General features: G+C 41.3%; 1 protein-coding gene across 3 annotated transcripts in view; it reads left to right on the top strand.

The window, feature by feature from the left end:
* Nucleotides 1–19,618, top strand: part of znf704 (zinc finger protein 704) — a 67,058-nt gene that overhangs the window by 7,101 nt on the left and 40,339 nt on the right. For 2 of the 3 annotated variants that reach the window (XM_033637094.2, XM_033637096.2), the window contains exon 2: nucleotides 1,467–1,654. In XM_033637094.2, coding sequence (XP_033492985.2) covers nucleotides 1,467–1,654 — 188 coding nt within the window. The remainder of the gene's footprint in view (nucleotides 1–1,466; nucleotides 1,655–19,618) is intronic. The other variant, XM_033637095.2, reaches the window with a different exon arrangement.

Raw genomic sequence — 19,618 nt, 5'->3', positions numbered from 1 at the left:
GATTTTCAATTTAAAGGTAGCCTGTGGATTTTTCTGTTAAACAAATTGTCTTTTAAGATTTAATGTTTCTCACCCAAATTCTTTGTGTGTATCCTGGAGTTCAAATGTGTTGAATCGTTTTTTTTCTTTTGCAAAGTTGAATTTTTAACATGTTGTAATATATATTTAAATCAGAAGCTGTGGTAGACGTTTTCTTTGTCCATCATTTTGACTGACAAGGTCGTAAAAATTCTGTCATGATCTTTTATTAACCCGCATTTAATTTTTAATGCTAAAAAGACATATTTAATAGCATTTAATGTCACTCACCCCCCCCCCCCTTTTTTTTTTGATAATTAATATACAGAACAAGTGTATAGATTATACATTTATAAGGGAATGGAGAGAAAAGATGGACAGGGACACTGACCGTGCAGCCATTTTTGATGTCAACATCACACAAAGCAAGGCAACACGGTGGTATAGTGCTTAGCACTGTCGCCTCACAGCAAGAGGGTTCCTGGTTCGGACCCAGGCGCATTGCGACGCTCTTTGTGTGTTGCCATCACATCACCACAAACTGTGGATCAGTGGAATGTTGTGAAACAAACCACCAGCATGCTGTGTATTGCAGCACCCATGTGCCTGTGCATGGTACAAGCAAAACATTGCTGCATAGTGGTACTGGTGATCAAAAACTCCACAGGGTACCTTTAAGTAATGCACAAATGACTGATTCCTCCCATAACGTCTCTCGTCCTTAGAAACACATGTGACACATGATTGGTAATATGATTTTATTTAATCAGTTTCTTAAGTTTCAAACTTAAAAATTTGAACAAATGGCTCAAGAGCCACCATCAGGAAAGGTCTTATAACACAGATGCATAGTCTTTTGTATAGTTTCATTCATTTTTGCTCATGAGAAGGGAGTTTTAGTAGAATTGTCAACAGTACCTCGCGGTTTTCGGTTTGAAACCCTCATATCTTAAAAACGTCTGCAGGAACTAAGAAAAACAGCCTTGTTTTATAACTGACCACTTTGCATTTTTGAGTTTATCCAATCTGTTTTGGAAAGGCTTTTTTAAGCCCAAGAGGCTGGAAACATTTCTTCACCAATGTTGGACCACGTACTCCTTCATTTGAAAAGTAAACACGAAAATCTTCAGAATTTGGGTTGCAAGCTTTTGACAGCCAGAGCTTAGACCCCAACGTAATATCTGCTGCAGTGTTGAAAAACTATGCATTTGTAATTGTTTGTAATATGTCTAAGATGTTTTGATGATTTAGATGGGCAGTATTTTTTTAGTATTAGTCTTTACTTTTTTTTCACCCTGGCCCTTCACAAAAGAAGGCTTGTTCCTGTACCTTGCACAACTTCGCATCAGTGTTTCTCATGGTGCATTCCTTTATCTGCATTGTTCGTAATTTGTGTACATGGTTTTCCACCCAAGCACTGACTTAATCCTCTTTGCATCCCTCTCCAGCAGAGCTCCAGTAACGGAGCTCCAGAGAGCCATAAGGTGGAAGGCGGCTCCCTCAGCCCAGAGGCAGTGGAGGAGCAGCGGGTGGCGGACGGCAAGCGCCTTGGCTGGGACCCTGACACCAGATCAGTGTCCCTGCTAGAGCAGAAACGCAAGGTGGTCTCCTCCAGCATCGATGTCCCTCACGCCAGGTAGGACAGTGTGTGTGTGTGTGGGTTTATGTGTGCATGCATGTATACAAGCATGCCAGTTCTTTGACAGTGAGAGTGTGATTCTTGTCTCAGAGGGTATTTGGCTTGGGTTCCCACATGCAAAGTTCATTGAGGGTTTATGACATAGATATGTCATCGCATAAATAGAACAGAGTTTATGTGGGCTGACATCCTATTTTTTCATGTGATCCTTGAAGCCATTTTATCAGACCACTGAATGCAATGTAATTTGACAGGAATCCACTTTTATGCCATTACATATATATATTTTATCATATGCCATCATACATGTTAAACTGCGCATCAGTGGTGTCTGTATGTTGGAATGACTTTATTGTTAATCCTGTACCAAAATTTAGCAAGTCTAAGATTTCATCCCTGTCCTAAATATTGAAGGATTGTGTGCAAAATGTAGTTTTTGGAAGAATCCCATGCTGTTGCCTTAACTTGCCGAAGCAATTATGGTTATGGTTATTTAAATAGCATGCCTCCGGTGGTTTCCCAAATTGTAAAAGTGGTGAAACATGGTCTCAAGGCCATGAAAGTCAGCTAACATGGCAAATTGTATTGTACAGCCAAAACAGACATAAAAAGAAATATGCTTGAAATTTGTGCAGGAGAACCGTTATTGCTTTCATGGAACACACAGCCCAATACAAATGAAAACAGTTATTATGATATAATGCATGAGCTGTTTCCTCACACATTCAGCCACTCTTTTTACTCAATACACCCCCAAATATTATTTTAAAATGGTCAGCATAATCCACCACTGCAGCTGGTCCACACAGGGCAATTAAACATTAATAGACAACCATCCATGGCAGCAAAGAGCCATCCCATAAAGAAACAACACTCTTTCACTATTAAATGTGAAACACTAATACTTTGTAAAGCACCGTGCTGTTATCGAACATCACTCCACATTACTCATCCTCATGCTGCTGCTGGAGGAGTCCAATCGATGGCAACTTGTGGAAAAGTATAGTAAAAGTGGCCCGTCTGGAGCAGCTTTATCGCCGCATCCTGAGCCCTGCTTTAAATTTAATAGTTATTTGCTGATGAATCATTGATTTGGTTCTCTCTTGTTGCCCATTAAGAGAAAGAATCCCTTTTTAAATGGAATCTATCACATGGATTAGACAGAAGTTTTACACCAGTCCCACTCTAATTACCTCCTTGCATAGGGATTGCCATAATATTGATATTTATATGGTTATTGTGGAATGGCTTATTGATCATCTCACTGCCCTTGCACAAGTTCAGCTTGTTGCCTCAGCACAGGGACGATCGCTTTATGAAGCAATTTTCTGTTTGTCTTCCTAATGAGACGACCTGACAACAATAAGCCACGGGTGTATGTCTTATAAATCAGATTTTCCATCAACATACAATAATCCTGATAAACACAACCTTTAAAAAAGCTTCACATATTTCCACTTATTAGCACGGGCACACACTCAGCATTTCAATTACACGCCCAAGTTGTCCCTCTTGCCAAAATTCCAGCAGTAATGTGCCAGAGTATGTTGTGTTTTTATTTTGCCTGTCCAGCGTCGTTAGTGTGAGAGTTAACAGTCAAACCCTTGATTAAAACAACCCGAGAGATAGGTTCGATTTGCCTTTGGATGGTTATCTTGTATCATTGAGCAGCGTGATATCCAAAGCTGTATATTTACAGTTTTTATTAGTGTTCTCTGCCAACACAAGCTGAGCAGAACTTTCTCTCTCTCTCTACCTCTACCTGAGGAATTTATTTAGTCCTCTCCTGCCCTGTAAGAAAGAAGAAAAGAAGGTATGTGAAGGCTCTGTGTAAAAAGGAAGCCTTTGGAACAATCAGAGACATCTTGGGTGGTGTGTGTATGTTTTGTGTGTACTCAAAGCATAACTTCTGGAACTGTTATAATCTGTGTTTTTTGTAAGAATGTACAAGTATTAGAGTTGGGTACCGTTCATAATTGAACCGATACGGTACCGGTACCGGTATCTGGAATTCGGTACCGGTACCTTATTTCGGTACTTTTTAACCCTATGGGCCCTAGGCGTTTTTGGGGTATTACTGCCTTCACTTTTAAGCTCATATCACAGTCATTCTGAAGGCAACATACACATGCTATATCTTGTTTTTTTCTCAGGACAATCTGGGCTAACCAGATTTGCCATCATTTCATGTTCTTCTATGTGCCTGTATTTTATATAAATTTTTATATCAATGAAAAAAACAAATCTGTGTGCCTAAATTCTTACATTTTTACATGTATCTCAGCATAGCAAGTGTCCGTGTCCCCCTCAGTGTATATGGTGACTACGGCCCTGTCAGCATGCATTAGGCTGCAGTTGTCTGGGTGCGCAAAGGTGAAGTGGCTGGTCTTGTCATACAAAGTTTGATGGAGTGTCAACTGGACAATATGGAGATATTTGCATCTTGAAAGCTGGACTACAAATGTGGATCAACAGGGAGAAACACACGCAAGCCTGAGACGTGGTAAGATACGATATTCCTCACTATATGAAGTGACTGGTAACAAGATCTGTATAATGGGTTGTAAAGAAATTCGTCAAGTTTTTATTTTGTAGACAATTGATCTGTATTTAGAGCGTGATGGGATGACAGTACAATGATGTGTGTGGTCCTGCGCTTTCATGTGATATGCGTGGCATTTCTGTGCGAGCCTGCGTTCGCGAGTAATCCATCCAAGAGTAATGTGTGTGCAAAGCTGTATGAAAGCTCTGTTAAACATCATTTTATTGTAATTTTTCGCTGTGAAAACACTGTGTGTGCTTGGCCTTGTTGGAAAGCTACAATTCTGCTGTTTCCGCTGATATGCGTGGCTTCTGGCTATGACACATGGTCGCAGAGAAAATCCACAGAGAAGAACGGGTGTGAATTTGGACGCACTATGCGTCGTTCGGGCCCATAGTCTAAACTTCTCAGTTTCAACATTTTATTGAGAACATTTAGGAACACTGCTGCACGTTAACTTTTGTCTGCACATTGTTTTTGTCGCCATTGTTGCTGAGTCTGAGGTGCGAGTCATGCGCTCTCGCTCCGCCTCCACCTCAGGTACCGAAATTTGGCACCGTTTCATTTTAAGTGAATCGGTACTCGGTAGTACCGACGTGAATCGATACCAAGTATAAAAAGTACCGAGTTTCGGTACCCAACCCTAACAAGTATACCCCATAGTCTAGTTTCAGTAACTGATATAAGGCTACATTCACCTTAATAATTCATGCACACGACCATTTTAGCACTGTTTCAGAAATATTTTCTATCCATACAAATATGCCTGATAACGCTTATCTCATGACTATTTACAAACTAAGGGCATGCGTGTGCCGGTGTAAACAGGAAGCATATTGTCTAATCTGTAGTTGGTTGCTTAGGGGCCTTAACACAAGTGACCTGGGGCTGGATCAGTGTGCACTCTCCATTTCTGCACGTCCATACTAAAATGCAACCACAAAGTTTCCGAACAAAACTGGGGTCAGCAGAATTTTCAAAAGTCTCTGTTTTAGGGGTTGAGAAACGCCAGAGAATTGCAGACGCTAGGTTTGAACACAGCAAAATAATGCGTTTTTAAAAGAAAATGTATTAGTGTGCAAGAGCGTAGGTTTTGTTTCAACACTGGGGTGTGACACATAGAGATTTGGGGGTCCTCCACCAGAAAATGTATATATTAAACACTTAATTTCGTACTTAATGGTGTAAATGTCTCCAATTCCTTCAAAATAAAAGTCCTCAGCAACTGTCATGTTTTTATTTTTTTGGGCCGGGGGTTTAAATGCACATGTTCAAAATATTGAGGGAGATGTGTCCCCGAAATCCTCATCTGTATTAGTGTGGATGTAGCAGAAATTGGGAACTCTAATTACATGTTTAAAGCTTTGAAATATCCTTATAGTCAAAGTTCAACCAGTTCATCCCGTCTTAATGTCACAGGCTTTGTTATGTATTAATGAAAAGTCTGATTTTGAGCCAACAGCGCAGACTTGACATCTAATTATTTTGTGTGCACCACTTCAAAGCGCGGTGCTCAAAACCCACCCATCTATTGTGCTCGTCAAGTGCTAAATCAGACCAACTGCAACACCCGGCCTTTAAAGAAAATCAATTTCAGTCCAATTTATAAAGTGTCCTCACACGATCAAGAGCATGGAAAGTTCATTTTTGCCACATTTTAAGAGCAGGTATGACCCTGAGCTTTCCTTTGTAAGATATTCCCACAGTGACCTCGTCAGTGCACAGCACCATTATTGCCTTAAGATTAAGATCCATGGCTCTCATCCTCTGCACACCTGCGACCGATTTTCATCCCCTGGTCTGGCACTAGAAATGGTGTTGCCACCGACCACAAAGTAACGTTTATCCGTAATGGAGACAAGGGGGGAGCAAGAGGGAGGGGGGAGGCGTGGGGGATGGTGGAAAGGGGACGGAGGAGTAACAAGGTAAACGAGTGAAGGGAAATGTATGTGCGTGGAGAGGAGGACAAGAGGGTAAAGGAGATGGAGAGAGCATGTGTATGTGTGTGTGTAGCTGTGAGGATAACAGCAGGAGAGGGAAGAGAGAGAGAAAGTGCCTGAGGATTTTTTTCAGAGCTAACTCTCCAGAGAAGTCTGACCTTGAGGTTGTTAATTGCACTCTCAAAAGTTCCCTCTCTGCTGGTGATTTACCAAGAAAATATCTGGCTCTTTGATGCCTCTCCAGGTCCCTTGCAACCCAGATACAATAGGTTTCCTACCTCATTGGGAGTCACTGAAGTATCGTCTGCAATTATTGGGGAAAAAAAAGAGGAAAAATGACAATGTGCCATATAGACCTAGTTAGACCTCAGGGGTTCTGTGTAGCCACATTTTATGGTTCCATCAGTCGGTCCAGTTCTTATTACTTTATCGAGTAACCTCTGTCGTTGTATTGTATTTGTTTACAGCACATTTACTTTGTCTTCAGATCTTGCACCAAAAATCAATAGGTGTCATTCCATGATTGACCTATTTTCTGCATTGCCCCAACTCCCAAAAGTCCAAAGAAATGGTTTCCTGTATAAAATGTATTAAATGTGCTGTGTCTTGAAATACAGAGGCAGGAATTGCTCGCGGTGGCAGGCTTCTGATTTGTTTACGCCATATTTATTGTGTGATTCTCTCTTTTCTGACATCTCTACACATTGTCAGACTGTAGTTCAAGCCAGCTGCCGGGCCTTTCTCCTTCCTCCAAGGGCTTATGTTTTCTCTATGCAGGAAACAGTCAATTGTAACAAGAGCTGGTGGGGGCAGACCAGTGAAAACGAACGGCTTGGCTTTTGACAAATAGCATTCTGGAAACTAATTGCTAGCAGGGGAAGTGAAGTATAACCTTAGTTGAAGGGAAAATCAAGAGAGTGCTCTGCTTATTATTGCAAACCCCAAAAACAACAGATCTGAGGGGTCAGATCTTCTCCTCTGCAGACCGCCAGCAGTCAGCAATCCTGGCATGAAGTGAGGTTTCTGAAAATAACTAGACCCCTTGCTGGTCTTCTATGATGTTGTAATTTCTTCCTCATTTCAATACCCAAGTCCAACACAATGACCACATTCAATCTGATTTATGGTGCTGGATCACCATTCCACCTAGCTGTAAATCAAAGCTGGTGAGGCTGACTTCAAAACCCAATGCCAAAACAAAACTGTTATTGTTGATCATTTTTATTGTTGATCAGTGTGGTTGCAGATCACCCAGTTCACATTGCTGAGCCAGCCATGTGTTCCACACTCTGAGCCTGGTGCACCAGCCAACACAGACATGGAACAGGCCCAAAGACTCCCCATCCTGTGCAGAAAGAGGCCCAAAGGGACTGTCAAATTATCATTAGTCTTTTGATAGAGCGGCATGGCTTCATAATCTTGTTTTTCCCCTGTCTGTTGTTTTGTTTCTCTTCATGGTCATTTCCTACCTTTTGGAACTCTGTTACTGATATTACTCCTTTTGCACAACGTGTTTGTGTTTGTGGCAAAAGGAGGGAGTCTGAGTTTCGAAATGAGAGAAAGGAGGGGAGGACAGGGTGTGTGCATGAGTGCAGTTTGGGTTCTTCGGAGAGTGAGTGACAGAGAGAGAGAGTGAGGGAAAGAGTGAGAGAGATGTTCAGCGTTTGCCAAAGAAAACAGTTTTCCTTGTTTGGATGCCAGTGGAGTTCAGAAACCATGCGATTACCATCTGAAAAGACAGCTCTCATGATCTCTCTCTCTTTCTCCCTCTCATTCACTGTCTCACTCTCCCAGACTCAATGTGCTATTATCTGATTGAACGCCGAGGTTTTTCCAGCAGCAATTTACTTGACCAAACCAAGTGTGTTGAGTCAAAGATTCTGTTCAACTCCATCAGATTGGCCTAACTGCACACAGCTAAAAATGTCAAACAGAAATGTGCTTGTATTTATATAAGGGGACATTGCTCAACATGTGTAATAGAGGGTTCTTGTTTTGGAGCCACTATAATGGTTCCCAAAATTCCAAACGTGGGATTTGTCATGGTGACAACTTTAGCAGGCAGGGTTTTGTGTAGTAAATTGATTTTGATGCTAAAATGACAATCCAATGGTTTGAAAGCAAATGGAAACACCACATGTGGTTGCAGTGTGTTCGCAGGTTTCCTAGTAGAACTTTACTCAGTTTTTAGTTTTAATAAGTCCTTCCAGTACACTTTTGTCTTTGTTGTAGTCTGCAAAACCTAAAAAGTGACCAGAAATGCATTTTTGCCCCTTAACAATAATACAAAGCACTTTGCAAAGCGGTAAATAAAGAGCTAGAGTGAGGGCCAGAAACTAGATCAATGAAGATGGATCTTAAGTTTAAATATCATCTTTGTCATCCTTTCTGAAAAGCACTTTTTAGGAAAAGTTGCAGTTGCTCATACTATGCTGGCATAATGTCCAGTGTTTGCATACTGTAATATTTCACTAGAAATAGTATGCAATTCACGTACTGTTGAATAATAAACGGTCCACAGTCTTTTTATTTTAAGAAGTTAACTGCATTAATTCATGAATTAATTAATCTGAAAGCACCTTGCAGTGTCCTGTCTGTATGAGAATAACAAAATGAGGTTTGGTGGAGTCGTCCTCTGTGTTGTTAACATCTTCAGCAGTGGAGATCAGCCTCTCTACTGCATATCAGTTCTGGGGAAAGCCAAGATGCTGAGCAGGTCAGGTGAAGGTGTTTTTAAGGTAAATGTTATTATACAGATAATAATTAGATAATCAATTATTGACATTTGTGAATTGATGCCGAATCATCCTCATGCGCATCACAATGCATCTAAGAATCAATTATTTGAAAGTAATTTTCTCAAAGCTTGTTGCTGCTTGTGATGGAGACAGAAAATGAATTTGCACTGGGAGAGCACCTGTAGTTAAAGCCGCCCTCATCAGGTGGACTGATAATTCCCAGTCACGTAATGAAACAGCTGTGCTGTATTTTGAAACAGTCAATAAAATTTAGTAAATAGCAAAGCTGTCTGTTTCAATACTTTATATTGATGTATAAATATACAAATGTCAATTAGATGGTAATCTGCCTAAGAAATGAAGAAAAAGGGGAAAATTGGTTTTAATAATCATCCGCTTATAGTGAAAAATCTGATAAAAGCAGCTTCCACTGTATTTTCTGGTTTCTTTACTCCTCTGTGCCATCAAATTGATTATCTTTCGGTTGTTGACAAAACGAGACATTTGAGGACGACCCTAGACCTCGGGAAACACTAAGCGACATTTCTGACCATTTTCTGACATGTTTTAGACCAAACAACTAATTGATTAATCAAGAAAAAAAATCTACGGATTAATAGATAATGAAAGAATCTTAAATTGCAGCCCTATTAAGAAGGGATTTAACTGAATGTGCAGATTTAGCCAGCATGAGCTCATTACAACAGGTTGTTTCATTGACTAGGAGCCCCGATGGGAAAAGGCTTGATTTTGTTTTTAATCTCATCTTAGGAACAGCCAGTAGGGACAGGCCCGGTGTCCTGAGCCGGGCTCATATGAGCTTTAAGCGTCTGTGATCATATCTTGGTTCCAGGTGCATTCGTGTTTTAAAAGGGATCAGCAAAATCTTAAAATCAATTCCAAGAGTATCAGGTAACGAGTGCAAACACGCTAAAATTAGAGTGCTATGATTTTTAGTCAGGGTTACACATCATGTGCAGAGCTGTAATATCAGATCCATTCTCTCACCTCCCACTTTCCATCTTTAGGGTTTCAGTATAATACAACTCTGTTTAATAGGACAGAATGAGATCTTGAGATGCACAGGGAAAAAACGGATTAGACAAAAGCACCTTGTGTGCTGTAGATTGTCACTCTGATTCTAAGCATGAAGGATTTTCTTGAGGGAGAATCTTATTAAACAGTGGTCTGTGGGAATTATTTAAATATCATACCAGTTTTGATTTGCTCTCTGTCTCTACTTGCTCTGTTTAACAGGATTTACTGAAGTTTGCTTTTGTTCAAGGATTGAAAACCACCTCAGTTGATTGTGCGAAATCTCTAATCTCATATACAATTGTTGAGTATTCATGGACGTACCCCACCCCACTGTTCAACTGAGCTTTAGATTTATTGCACATAGATTAATCAAAGACAAAGCCCTCACTCTTTGTCAATATCTGTGGCACACTGGTGAGACCTGCATCGAGTTGGCCTGTGCCGGCTCATTCGACAGGTTTCTGGCTCCTGAGAAAACGACCACCTCTGATGCTGCAGGAGCAGAATTGTGGGTTTACATTTATATGCAAATTGGCTCTTTAATTAAGCGTGCTGAATATCAGTGAGTGTGAGTGGGGGAATGGTTAGCCATGGATTAGTAGACGCTCGGCCTAAATGCACTGCGATCTTTTGCCAAAGCACTGGACCGTGGCAAGCATGTGTAGGCAATGTGTGTGTTGTTGTGATCTCAATCCAGGATTTACATTCACTTTAACAGCAAAGAATTTTAGAGCTGCTTTGTTGACTGGTGTACATCTGGCATGCTAATTACACATCAGCTATTGAGAACAGAAAGACTGTACCATTTTTGACAGCGAAGGTGTATGAAGTTTAAATGAAATCCACCAACAGAAGTCGTATCCTGATTACTTTGACTATTTTGTCTAGCAGTAGAATTGACTCATCATGTTCAACATTCATTTTGAAGCCATCAGCAAAAATCTATTTGCAGTTATTGATGTTGTAAATAAACATAACGCTACTCCTCAGGACTTCGAAACACTTTTTATTGCTGTCAAAGGAGCATGACCAATTGTGTCGGCCTGACAGCACTGATGACATTAATCAACAGATGAATCAATCTCACGCCAATGTCACTGAAATGCTAATTTGTCCGATGTCAATGTTATTGTATCTGTAGGGTAGTTTGTGTCAAGTTATTCCCTGCCTGATATCTATAATGCAAAGTGCAGGGACTCAAAGCCAGTGTTTATGTGACAGTGGGCTCGGTGGGCCCTCAGCTGCTTTAGACTAATCCATAGTCCCTGACTTTAATGGACTGATGGCGCAGAGTGCTACAGGAAAAAAAGCCCTAATTGATTTTATCGACGGATGTGCATTATGGTCATCTACGGTATATACAAGGTGGTACTAATTGACGGCAGTGTCAAGTGTCACACATCATGTCCAAACAGAAGCACTAATGAGGAGGTGAAATCAGTGAACTGAACATTTTCTTAGCATAAAGTGAGGAGTTTTATCTGAAGTGGGCAGTTTCATCAGTACTGTGTTATAGTCATCTCCTATAATGATGAGGAAATATGTAAAGATTATTTGAGAAATTGCATTTATATTCTTATATTGTGTAAAAGGCACAGATGGAACTATGATCGGAACCAATGTAACGTTTTATGAAGAATTATTTGTGAGTGATCCACCACAAAGAGATTTAAAAAGCTGTTTATAGCAGTTAGCAGCTAACTCAGAGACGGAAACAGCAGTTCAAAATTTCTGGAAAGTGGGAAAACAGTGAAGTCCAGGAGATCCTTACTCTACGAGCAGAGGATAAGATCTGCCACCATGTAACAGGGATGATAAATGATTGTTATTGCCAATAGTATACCATTATTATTGTCCACACACTTGAACGGCATGATGTTGCCGTTGATTGATTCTGTGTAAAAATGCAAAGGTGGCGTGAAGAAGGGACTTTGTGGCAACCCTAAAGCACTATATCTGTGTAAAAAGGGCTTATGCTATCAACACCAACAGTATGAAGAGGTGCTGAATGTCTATTTATCTGTGTTGAGCGCTGTATGTTTGATGTTCTTTTCAGCTTGTTGCTGAGGACTGAAAAATGCTCAACTTTGGGTAAAACACTGCGTTTGTCACTGTCACTTTTTACCCAACTGTCCAATCACAGCGGAGGAGGGGGCAGGACAAATACCACAAAGACCAACGATCAACAACAACAATGAAAGAGAATTGTGGCCACAAAGGCCAGCGGGTCCGTCCTTTCTCCAAAAAAAACACAGCACCTCCAAGGTGCTCTAGCACCTGGTGCTTTCATCTAGGTAAACACTTTTGTGGACACACAGCCTCATGAAAGTAACACCAGTGGTTATGTGACCAATGACAATTTTGTCGGACAAGAGCATATCGACAAACCAATCGATCGACTGCCCAGAAGGTGTCAGCCCTACTCGTCTGGCACTAGCATACAAAATGACGGTATTTACTGTTATTTGTGTAATGTTTGAGTATAACTCTAATGATCACTTTTTTTGGCACAGAGAAGAAAGCCCTGAACATCTTTGACTGCAAATGTTAAAACATGACTGTATTGTTCAGTAATATTTATGAAGTGCTGACAGAACTGTGTATAATTTATTGTCTGAACCTAGTGATTTTATTTGATCAATCTATATTAATTCTAAGTCAGTGAAGTTGATTTTGAATAAAACAGTGGCTAATTTAAGCTATTTGTGTTTATTAAAGACAATCATCTAAGCAGTTTTTGGTATTGTAAACAGTTTAGTTCTTTCTTTTTTTGCCTTTAGAATCTTCATCATCATTTGTGTTTATGTTAACAACAAAGCTGCACATAAAAAAACATAAATCTTGAGTACAAAATGTACAGCATAGGGATTGCAAGTTGATTAATCGTGCACCTCCTGCCATAGTTTTGTATTAATATCACTGCACTGACCCTGGCAAAGTTTTGGTTTGGGGCAAAGACATTGTGACACAACAGGGGGGCGCCATGCTTCTCAAGTGAAACCTATTAAAAAACAAACCCAGCCCTGCAGAACTACCTCCTCCCCACATAATTTCTAATTATGGCCATCAATTTTGAAGCTCCATTGACCTGTCTGCTTTGAATTATTGATATCTGTCAGGCTGACAGGCTTTATTAATTAAAATGGAGATGTACTAATTAAGAGCACGGCATGAGGGTGTCATAATTGTAGCCCCGTTTTTAATTTGAGTGTCGCTCATCAATTTTATCGCGGTTTAGCAGAGTGGGCGCGGTGAGACCAAGGTTTGGCCGAAGGTATGAGGGAGGTGCCCTCACGTGACATGTGTGCGTGTGTGTTTGTGCTTTGGTATACGTGTGTTAGCCATCATTTGAAACCACTTCAATATGCCCCTTTTCAGATTGTCAGGACCGCCTGCTTTGACGACTGGATATTATAATGACTTCCTTTGTTTGTTCATGACAGTTTGCATGAAAACATTAATTATTCTTTGTCATAATCCAAGGAGATAAGTGCAAATTAAATTCAAAGATAGAGGCCAACGAACAGTGGAACATACCAGTTCCTCCCATGAGCTGCTCGACACATATTTCTAACGCGGGGTCACCTAAATGTACCTTTAATCGAATGAGGCACTGGATCTTTTTCCGAAGAAGTGATCTAAAAAGCAGTTTTTGTGTGCCTCCGTAACTTGTCATAGTCTCGTGCAGACACACGTTTCAAAAGGGAACAATGTGATTCCTCCCAAAGGGTCCCCCAGATGAGAGTCTGTCTAAAATCCTTGGAATGACGCATGGAAAAATGCTGTGAAGCTCTAAGACTTTGTGTGGCTTGTTCAGTGAGGTTCAAAACAGTTGTTTATCAGAGTTATTGTGTGTGTGCGTGGTCATTTTTTCTAATCTATATGTACTTGCAGGGACATTAACGCACGTGTGTTATGGATGTAATTTATATCAGCTCTGCCATATTACTCACCAGTGGCATCTCTCTCTGTCTCACATGCTGAGAGCCTACATGAGTCATATCAGGTCAGAACACAGGTGTCTGTCTCTGCTATCCCAACAAATGTTGTGTAGCCACTCAGGGAAATATCACGTCTTCCCTCAAGCAATGCTTTGACCACCGTCAATCCTGTCAATAGTGTCTGTACGACTGTAATTACAGTGGAGCCATTGATAATGAAAGGACACCAGTTACCTGCTAATTAGCAGTTTGAAGGACAGGATACAATGGCATCCGCCTGGAAAATTGACCGTGAAGTCTGTACATTTTACAGAAGACTTGAAGTGTTGTAACCAATTTGTAGGCTTAACCATGCCTTCATGTGATCCTAACTGGTGTAATGAATCAAAGGCATGATGCCTACACTACTGTTAATTTCCAGATGTGGTATGAATCCACCTTCTGGCCTAACAGATGTGTAAAAGATATTTATACCGTGGGAGAGGCTATAATGTGTTTAGCGCGGTGGCATGTAATTTCACCTCCAAGAGAGAGAGAAAGATAATATTTTAAACAAGTGGCGGTTGTACAAACTTGAAGTTGTGACTATGAGACATGCATCAAAGGACCTTTCAGCACAGATCTGCTTGATTCATTCTCATTTTTTAGCCAGAATCATGTTTAATGACATGAATAAGCCTAAAAGAAAGCTATTTGACATTCAGCATCTCAATAGTTGGCATCCTCTGAGTTCTGCTCCACACTACTGAGTCCAACACACAGTTAAATAAGCCAGACATTTAGTGAAAACTATCCCACAGATGTCTTCCTCAACCAAAAGACCGTATGCTGTGAGGAGGGAGCGATAAAGTTAATTGAAAGTTAGCCATTTGTTAGTCTGACATCTAACAGCCATCTGCCGGGGCCAATCTACATAAATTGTTGCCGAACAGGACAACAGTAGAATATCCTTTTACTTCATAATCCAATAAAGGGGCTCTGTGGTCTTTGGTGTCTCCAGTAAGATCTAAAGCTGCGAGCAGGCAGCAGACCAGAACTGTAAATAAGAGACCAAGCTCTTTCCAAAAGAAAATTTAAAAGGTAATCCATCATCTGTTGGGTTTCCAGCTCATGCACCTGGTCACAACACATACAATAAGAAGAAACAGACATGGCAGCTATTTCCCATCTTATTCTTTTCTTAAATGTGTGCTGTGGTTTTGTTGATTTAATTATATTGAAGCATTTAGCTTAATATTTGGAAAAGTGAAATACATACTCCTCTCATTCCCTGATGTATTTGTCCAGTTGCCTGTTACCTAAGGGTGGGAACCACCAGAGGCCCCACAATACAATATTTAACAATACTTAAGTCACAATACAATATTATTGAGATATAAAATCTTTTGTGTTATGCTGGAGCCGGTTAATGTTGCTTTCGACAGCCCAACACCCATTTACCCGAAAATAACCAGTTCAACTCATTAAAATTTAGCATCACATTTCAAAGCGCTATTTGTTTGGAGTTGGTACTATTTTAGTGTTTTACAATGTAAATGTCTTTTTTCTGTTGGCCACTGCCCACCCCCGGTCTGGTAGCTGCAGAACCATTGCGGCCACACTTCAGCCTCATCCCCGGTGGACCTGGTGAGTAAGCAGCTACATCTTGAGCCGCAAAACCCCTTTAGCATTGTTAACGTGCTGACACTGCTAGCGGTACTAAAAGAGCGAACAGTAATGACAGTTATCAAAGCTAAAGGGGGTTTGTGGCTCAAAATTGGGCTGCTTACACACCAGGGTGACCAGGGGGGAGACTGGAGGGTGGGCACAATGTTCCCACAGCAACGTTGATGGGTAGGGAGGATAATTCTAAAGGTAATCACTGAATGAGCGGTTCTGCCAGCTAGCTCCCACCAGACCCAGATGGTTGGCAGTGCAGTAATCTGAAGAGAAGCAAAATTAACCTGTAGACCGACATGCCTATGTGGTCAGAAATTTTTACTTTTTTCAACTGCAAATTATGTCGCTAAAGAAAAGCTCTGTCAACATCTGTTAAATAGATAAAGATTTCAGTTTTTTTTATCTCACTTTAGTCATTATTATCACAGCAAGATGTAGTGGACTGAAAAAACATGATTTTATTATTGTATGAGGCCACCAAAAGTTTAGTTTGTATTTACAATGTTAATTATTTATATAATAAACAGAATTTACACTTGCCATCTGTGTCGATACAATATCAGCATGCAAAATATCACAATACTATGCTGTGTTGACTCCTGCTCTAAGTATTCGCAACTTTGCATTTTTGTTCATCATCATTGTTTAATGGGCTCTTGTGACTTTCCCTCAGAAATCATCATGACATTTAAAAGCCTCGAGATGCATAAACCTGTTTTTGTGGTGCAAAAATGGTCCAACTTAAAATGCTGGACCCCAGCTGTTTCATAAACTGTATCCAATCATAATTGGCCCTTGCCACATACCACCCAACCTTTCAAATGAGATAAAGCTTCGATTGTTGTATCTCCTCTCTGCAGGGGTTCTGTGTAACGTTCTCTGTCTCTCTTTTACACAAACTCACTTTTTCTTTGTCTCTCTCCCTCCCTGCCGTCCTTTGTTCTTCAAAGACATTTGTCATTAGCCTCACCTGCGAGCCAGCTAGCTGTGGCATGGTTCCTACAGACACACATGCACACAGACACACGACCCCCTGAAGGTAAAGGTTAGGTTTTCACTGTTCTGCTTATCTTCAGGTTGTCCCTTGTCGCTGTACAGAGCAGCTTGTAAGGGGGTAAACAGGCAGCAGTGGCACGTTAAGCTTTGGGGGGTTGATATAGTGTGTGTGTGGGTGTACACAGGAATTCAGAAGACAGCTGGTACAGTTGGCCCCTCAACCCCCATTTGGAGAGGTTGTTCAGACCATCTTCTCTTTTCCTCAACACACACCACCCCCCACCATCGTAGACCTCTTAATATCAACAAGGCACCAGTTTGCCCCAACTACAGATTTGTCACCTCCCTCTCTCCTCCTCCCTCCTCTCCCATCCCTCGCCGTAAACAATGGGAGCCAGCGGCTTCGGTCACGTGAGCCACCGCTAGCATCTGCAGATGAGGTTGTTATTGTTTTGATTTGGGTTTCCACATGCTGGACTCCACTCCCATGTGAGCGGGACTCTGTGTGTGCAATCATTTTAGGGGTTTGGGTCGGGTGGGACTGGGATGTTCTGCCAAACTCAAGAGCTGCCTGCAGAACTTTGTGTGTATTTCTGCATGTGTGTGTGTGTGTGTGTGGCAGCTTTGGCAACATTACCTCACTATGAGCTGAAAATGGATGTGTTTACCAGGGGCTGCTCTCTCCCTCTCTCTCTCTCTCTCTCTCTCTCTCTTAAAGATCCCTCTCTTATTTTCTCTCTCACTCACAGCCTTGATGGAGGGAAACATAACACCCCCATTAGACTCACACACATAAAAGCATTTTCTGGAGTTTAGGACTGCAAACACTAAATGCACACACACACATGCATACATACACACACACACACACATGTTACATAGCCATACCCCACCATATAGCATGCATAATTCATGACCTCCCATTGACATCTATGTAAACACGCATGCTTCCCTCGGCTGCTCTGTAGTGGGTCTTTGTCTGAGGGGTCCTTTACTCAACTCCAACCATATGCACTTCCACCCAGTAATGACTTATTTCAAGGAAGTCGTTGCTTTTGTGTCCTCTGCTGACTTGTGCCGTGTTGCATGTCAGCTAAAGCTACAATTTTCACTTTTCTAATGTACAGCACATGTCAAAAAGAAAGCCGTGTAACTCTTTGTCGTCTGTGCTCCAGTGCTGTGATGAAGTTAGATTTAAATGCCGCGGTTATGTATTATATTGGATTAGAGTCTTGCTGTGGTTAAGTATCATGTCTCATTGATCTTCACTGTAACAAAGAGCAAACTGAAAACCTCCTCCTCTCTCTCCTTCTCTTTTCTGTCCCTTTTGTCAGTGCTTCTCCCACTTACAGTACACGTAACCCACTCACTGTCTACTCCTTTTCCCCTTTATTTTATCCTTTCCATCTCTCTCTCATCGCCCCTTTTCCCACATGGCTGATTGGTCTTTCTAATGTTGCTCTCTCCACTTTTGTCCTCCCGTCCTGTCCCTTCTGTCTCTTCCTCTTGCTTTCACCTCCCCTGACTTGTTGTATTCTATCTTGCTCCCTCCATCTCTGCTTTCCCGCTCATTTCCCTCTGCGTTCCCCCATGATCGGCGTCTCTCCCACCCTCTCACACTGTAGCCCTCCCTCTCTTCCTTTGTCTCCTCTCTCCGCTGCCCTCTTTGTGTGTGTGTGTGTGTGTGTGTGTGTGTGTGGCTGTGTTTTTCCTCAGACTGACAGAGAGAGAGATGTTAGCCCACTGCCGAGCTGTGTACTGGTGCTGTAGAATAGGCAGTGTGGCTAACTTACACCAGCATATGAAATCAGTAGCGACAACCACAGTGAGGCGAGTACAAGTTGTTTATCTGAGCTCTCTCTGACAAACAACTGTGTCAAATTTTGGCACCAAAGCACTCTGAAAATTTGAAAGTTGCCTGCACACTCCACAGATTTCACGACTGTCTTAATTGCTTACAGTTGGATGTTTTCACAAGGGAAATTTCGCGATATAGGAAATAGCTGTAATTAAGGATTTACACTGAAATTAACATGCAGTTTACTGAACATGCATACAGATTCTGTGCCCACACAAAACACACCCACACATGCACATTTACAATTATGTATGCAAATATGCCAGTCATTTGCAGTTAACCCCCACAGGAAGGGTTAATGATTAATGATGGGTGCACAATCACACATTTACAGATGATTATGATGTTTCGCACAGACAGACAGCAAAGAGGCATCCTCAACTCAGGTTTGTGTCATATTATTTACAATCCAAGCTTGTTTTGTTTACATTTTGAATGCAGGCAGTCGTGAGCAAAAGCGTGCAGCACTGACCCAAATCCTAAGTGACAATTGGCACGTTAGCCGGCTGAAACTGTACATCAAACCGCTGCCTCGCCTGTGGCTGCTCGCAGCGTTTGCACTGAAGACATGTGTGGCATACCAACACACACACACACACAGGTGGTGGGAGAGAGTGGTGAGAGTGCACACATATTTAATTTAGCTTAAGGGTTTTACTTTGTGGAGTTTCCTGTTGTGTTGTTTTTTCTGTTAAAGCTTGTAATTGAGGCACATTCAAAAGTCCTTTTTGTAGTATAAGCTGCACTCCGAGTCTCAGCGTATGCTTTGAAGAATGCTGATGTCCTACACAATGAAGAATAATCAATAATGCAACTATAATGTGAAGCATTTATATTTGTTTGTGGGACCCGTTGATTCTAATGACACCTGCTGTTTCTATCAAGAGCCCCATGCCTCTGTTGGTTCTTTTGTGCCATAATATGTTTCAACAGTCAAGTGTATACACTTTTATTGTGTGTACATAGTCACATTTTTTCTTCTTTCCTCAGCGCCACAACACAGTTTTTAATCTTTTAGACAAGGGGGATTACTTCCACTGCAAACACTTTTAAATCAGAGTTTGAGTGAGTTGCCAAACTTGCCAAACCCACTGCACAAAATAACCATAACACCCGCTAACCTCTGGCTTTTTAGTGCAATCAGCATTTACATCTGGGTCAAATGACTCTGCCGTTGTCATGGGTGTTTATCACCTCTGGCTTCGATTGGCATTGATGGGAGCACAACACCCGGGTGAACGCGCTAATT

Source organism: Epinephelus lanceolatus, chromosome 16 (genome assembly GCF_041903045.1).
Source record: "Epinephelus lanceolatus isolate andai-2023 chromosome 16, ASM4190304v1, whole genome shotgun sequence".
NCBI lineage: Eukaryota > Metazoa > Chordata > Actinopteri > Perciformes > Serranidae > Epinephelus > Epinephelus lanceolatus.
Note: the sequence above shows the minus strand (reverse complement) of the source record. Positions and strands in the feature narration are given on the sequence as shown.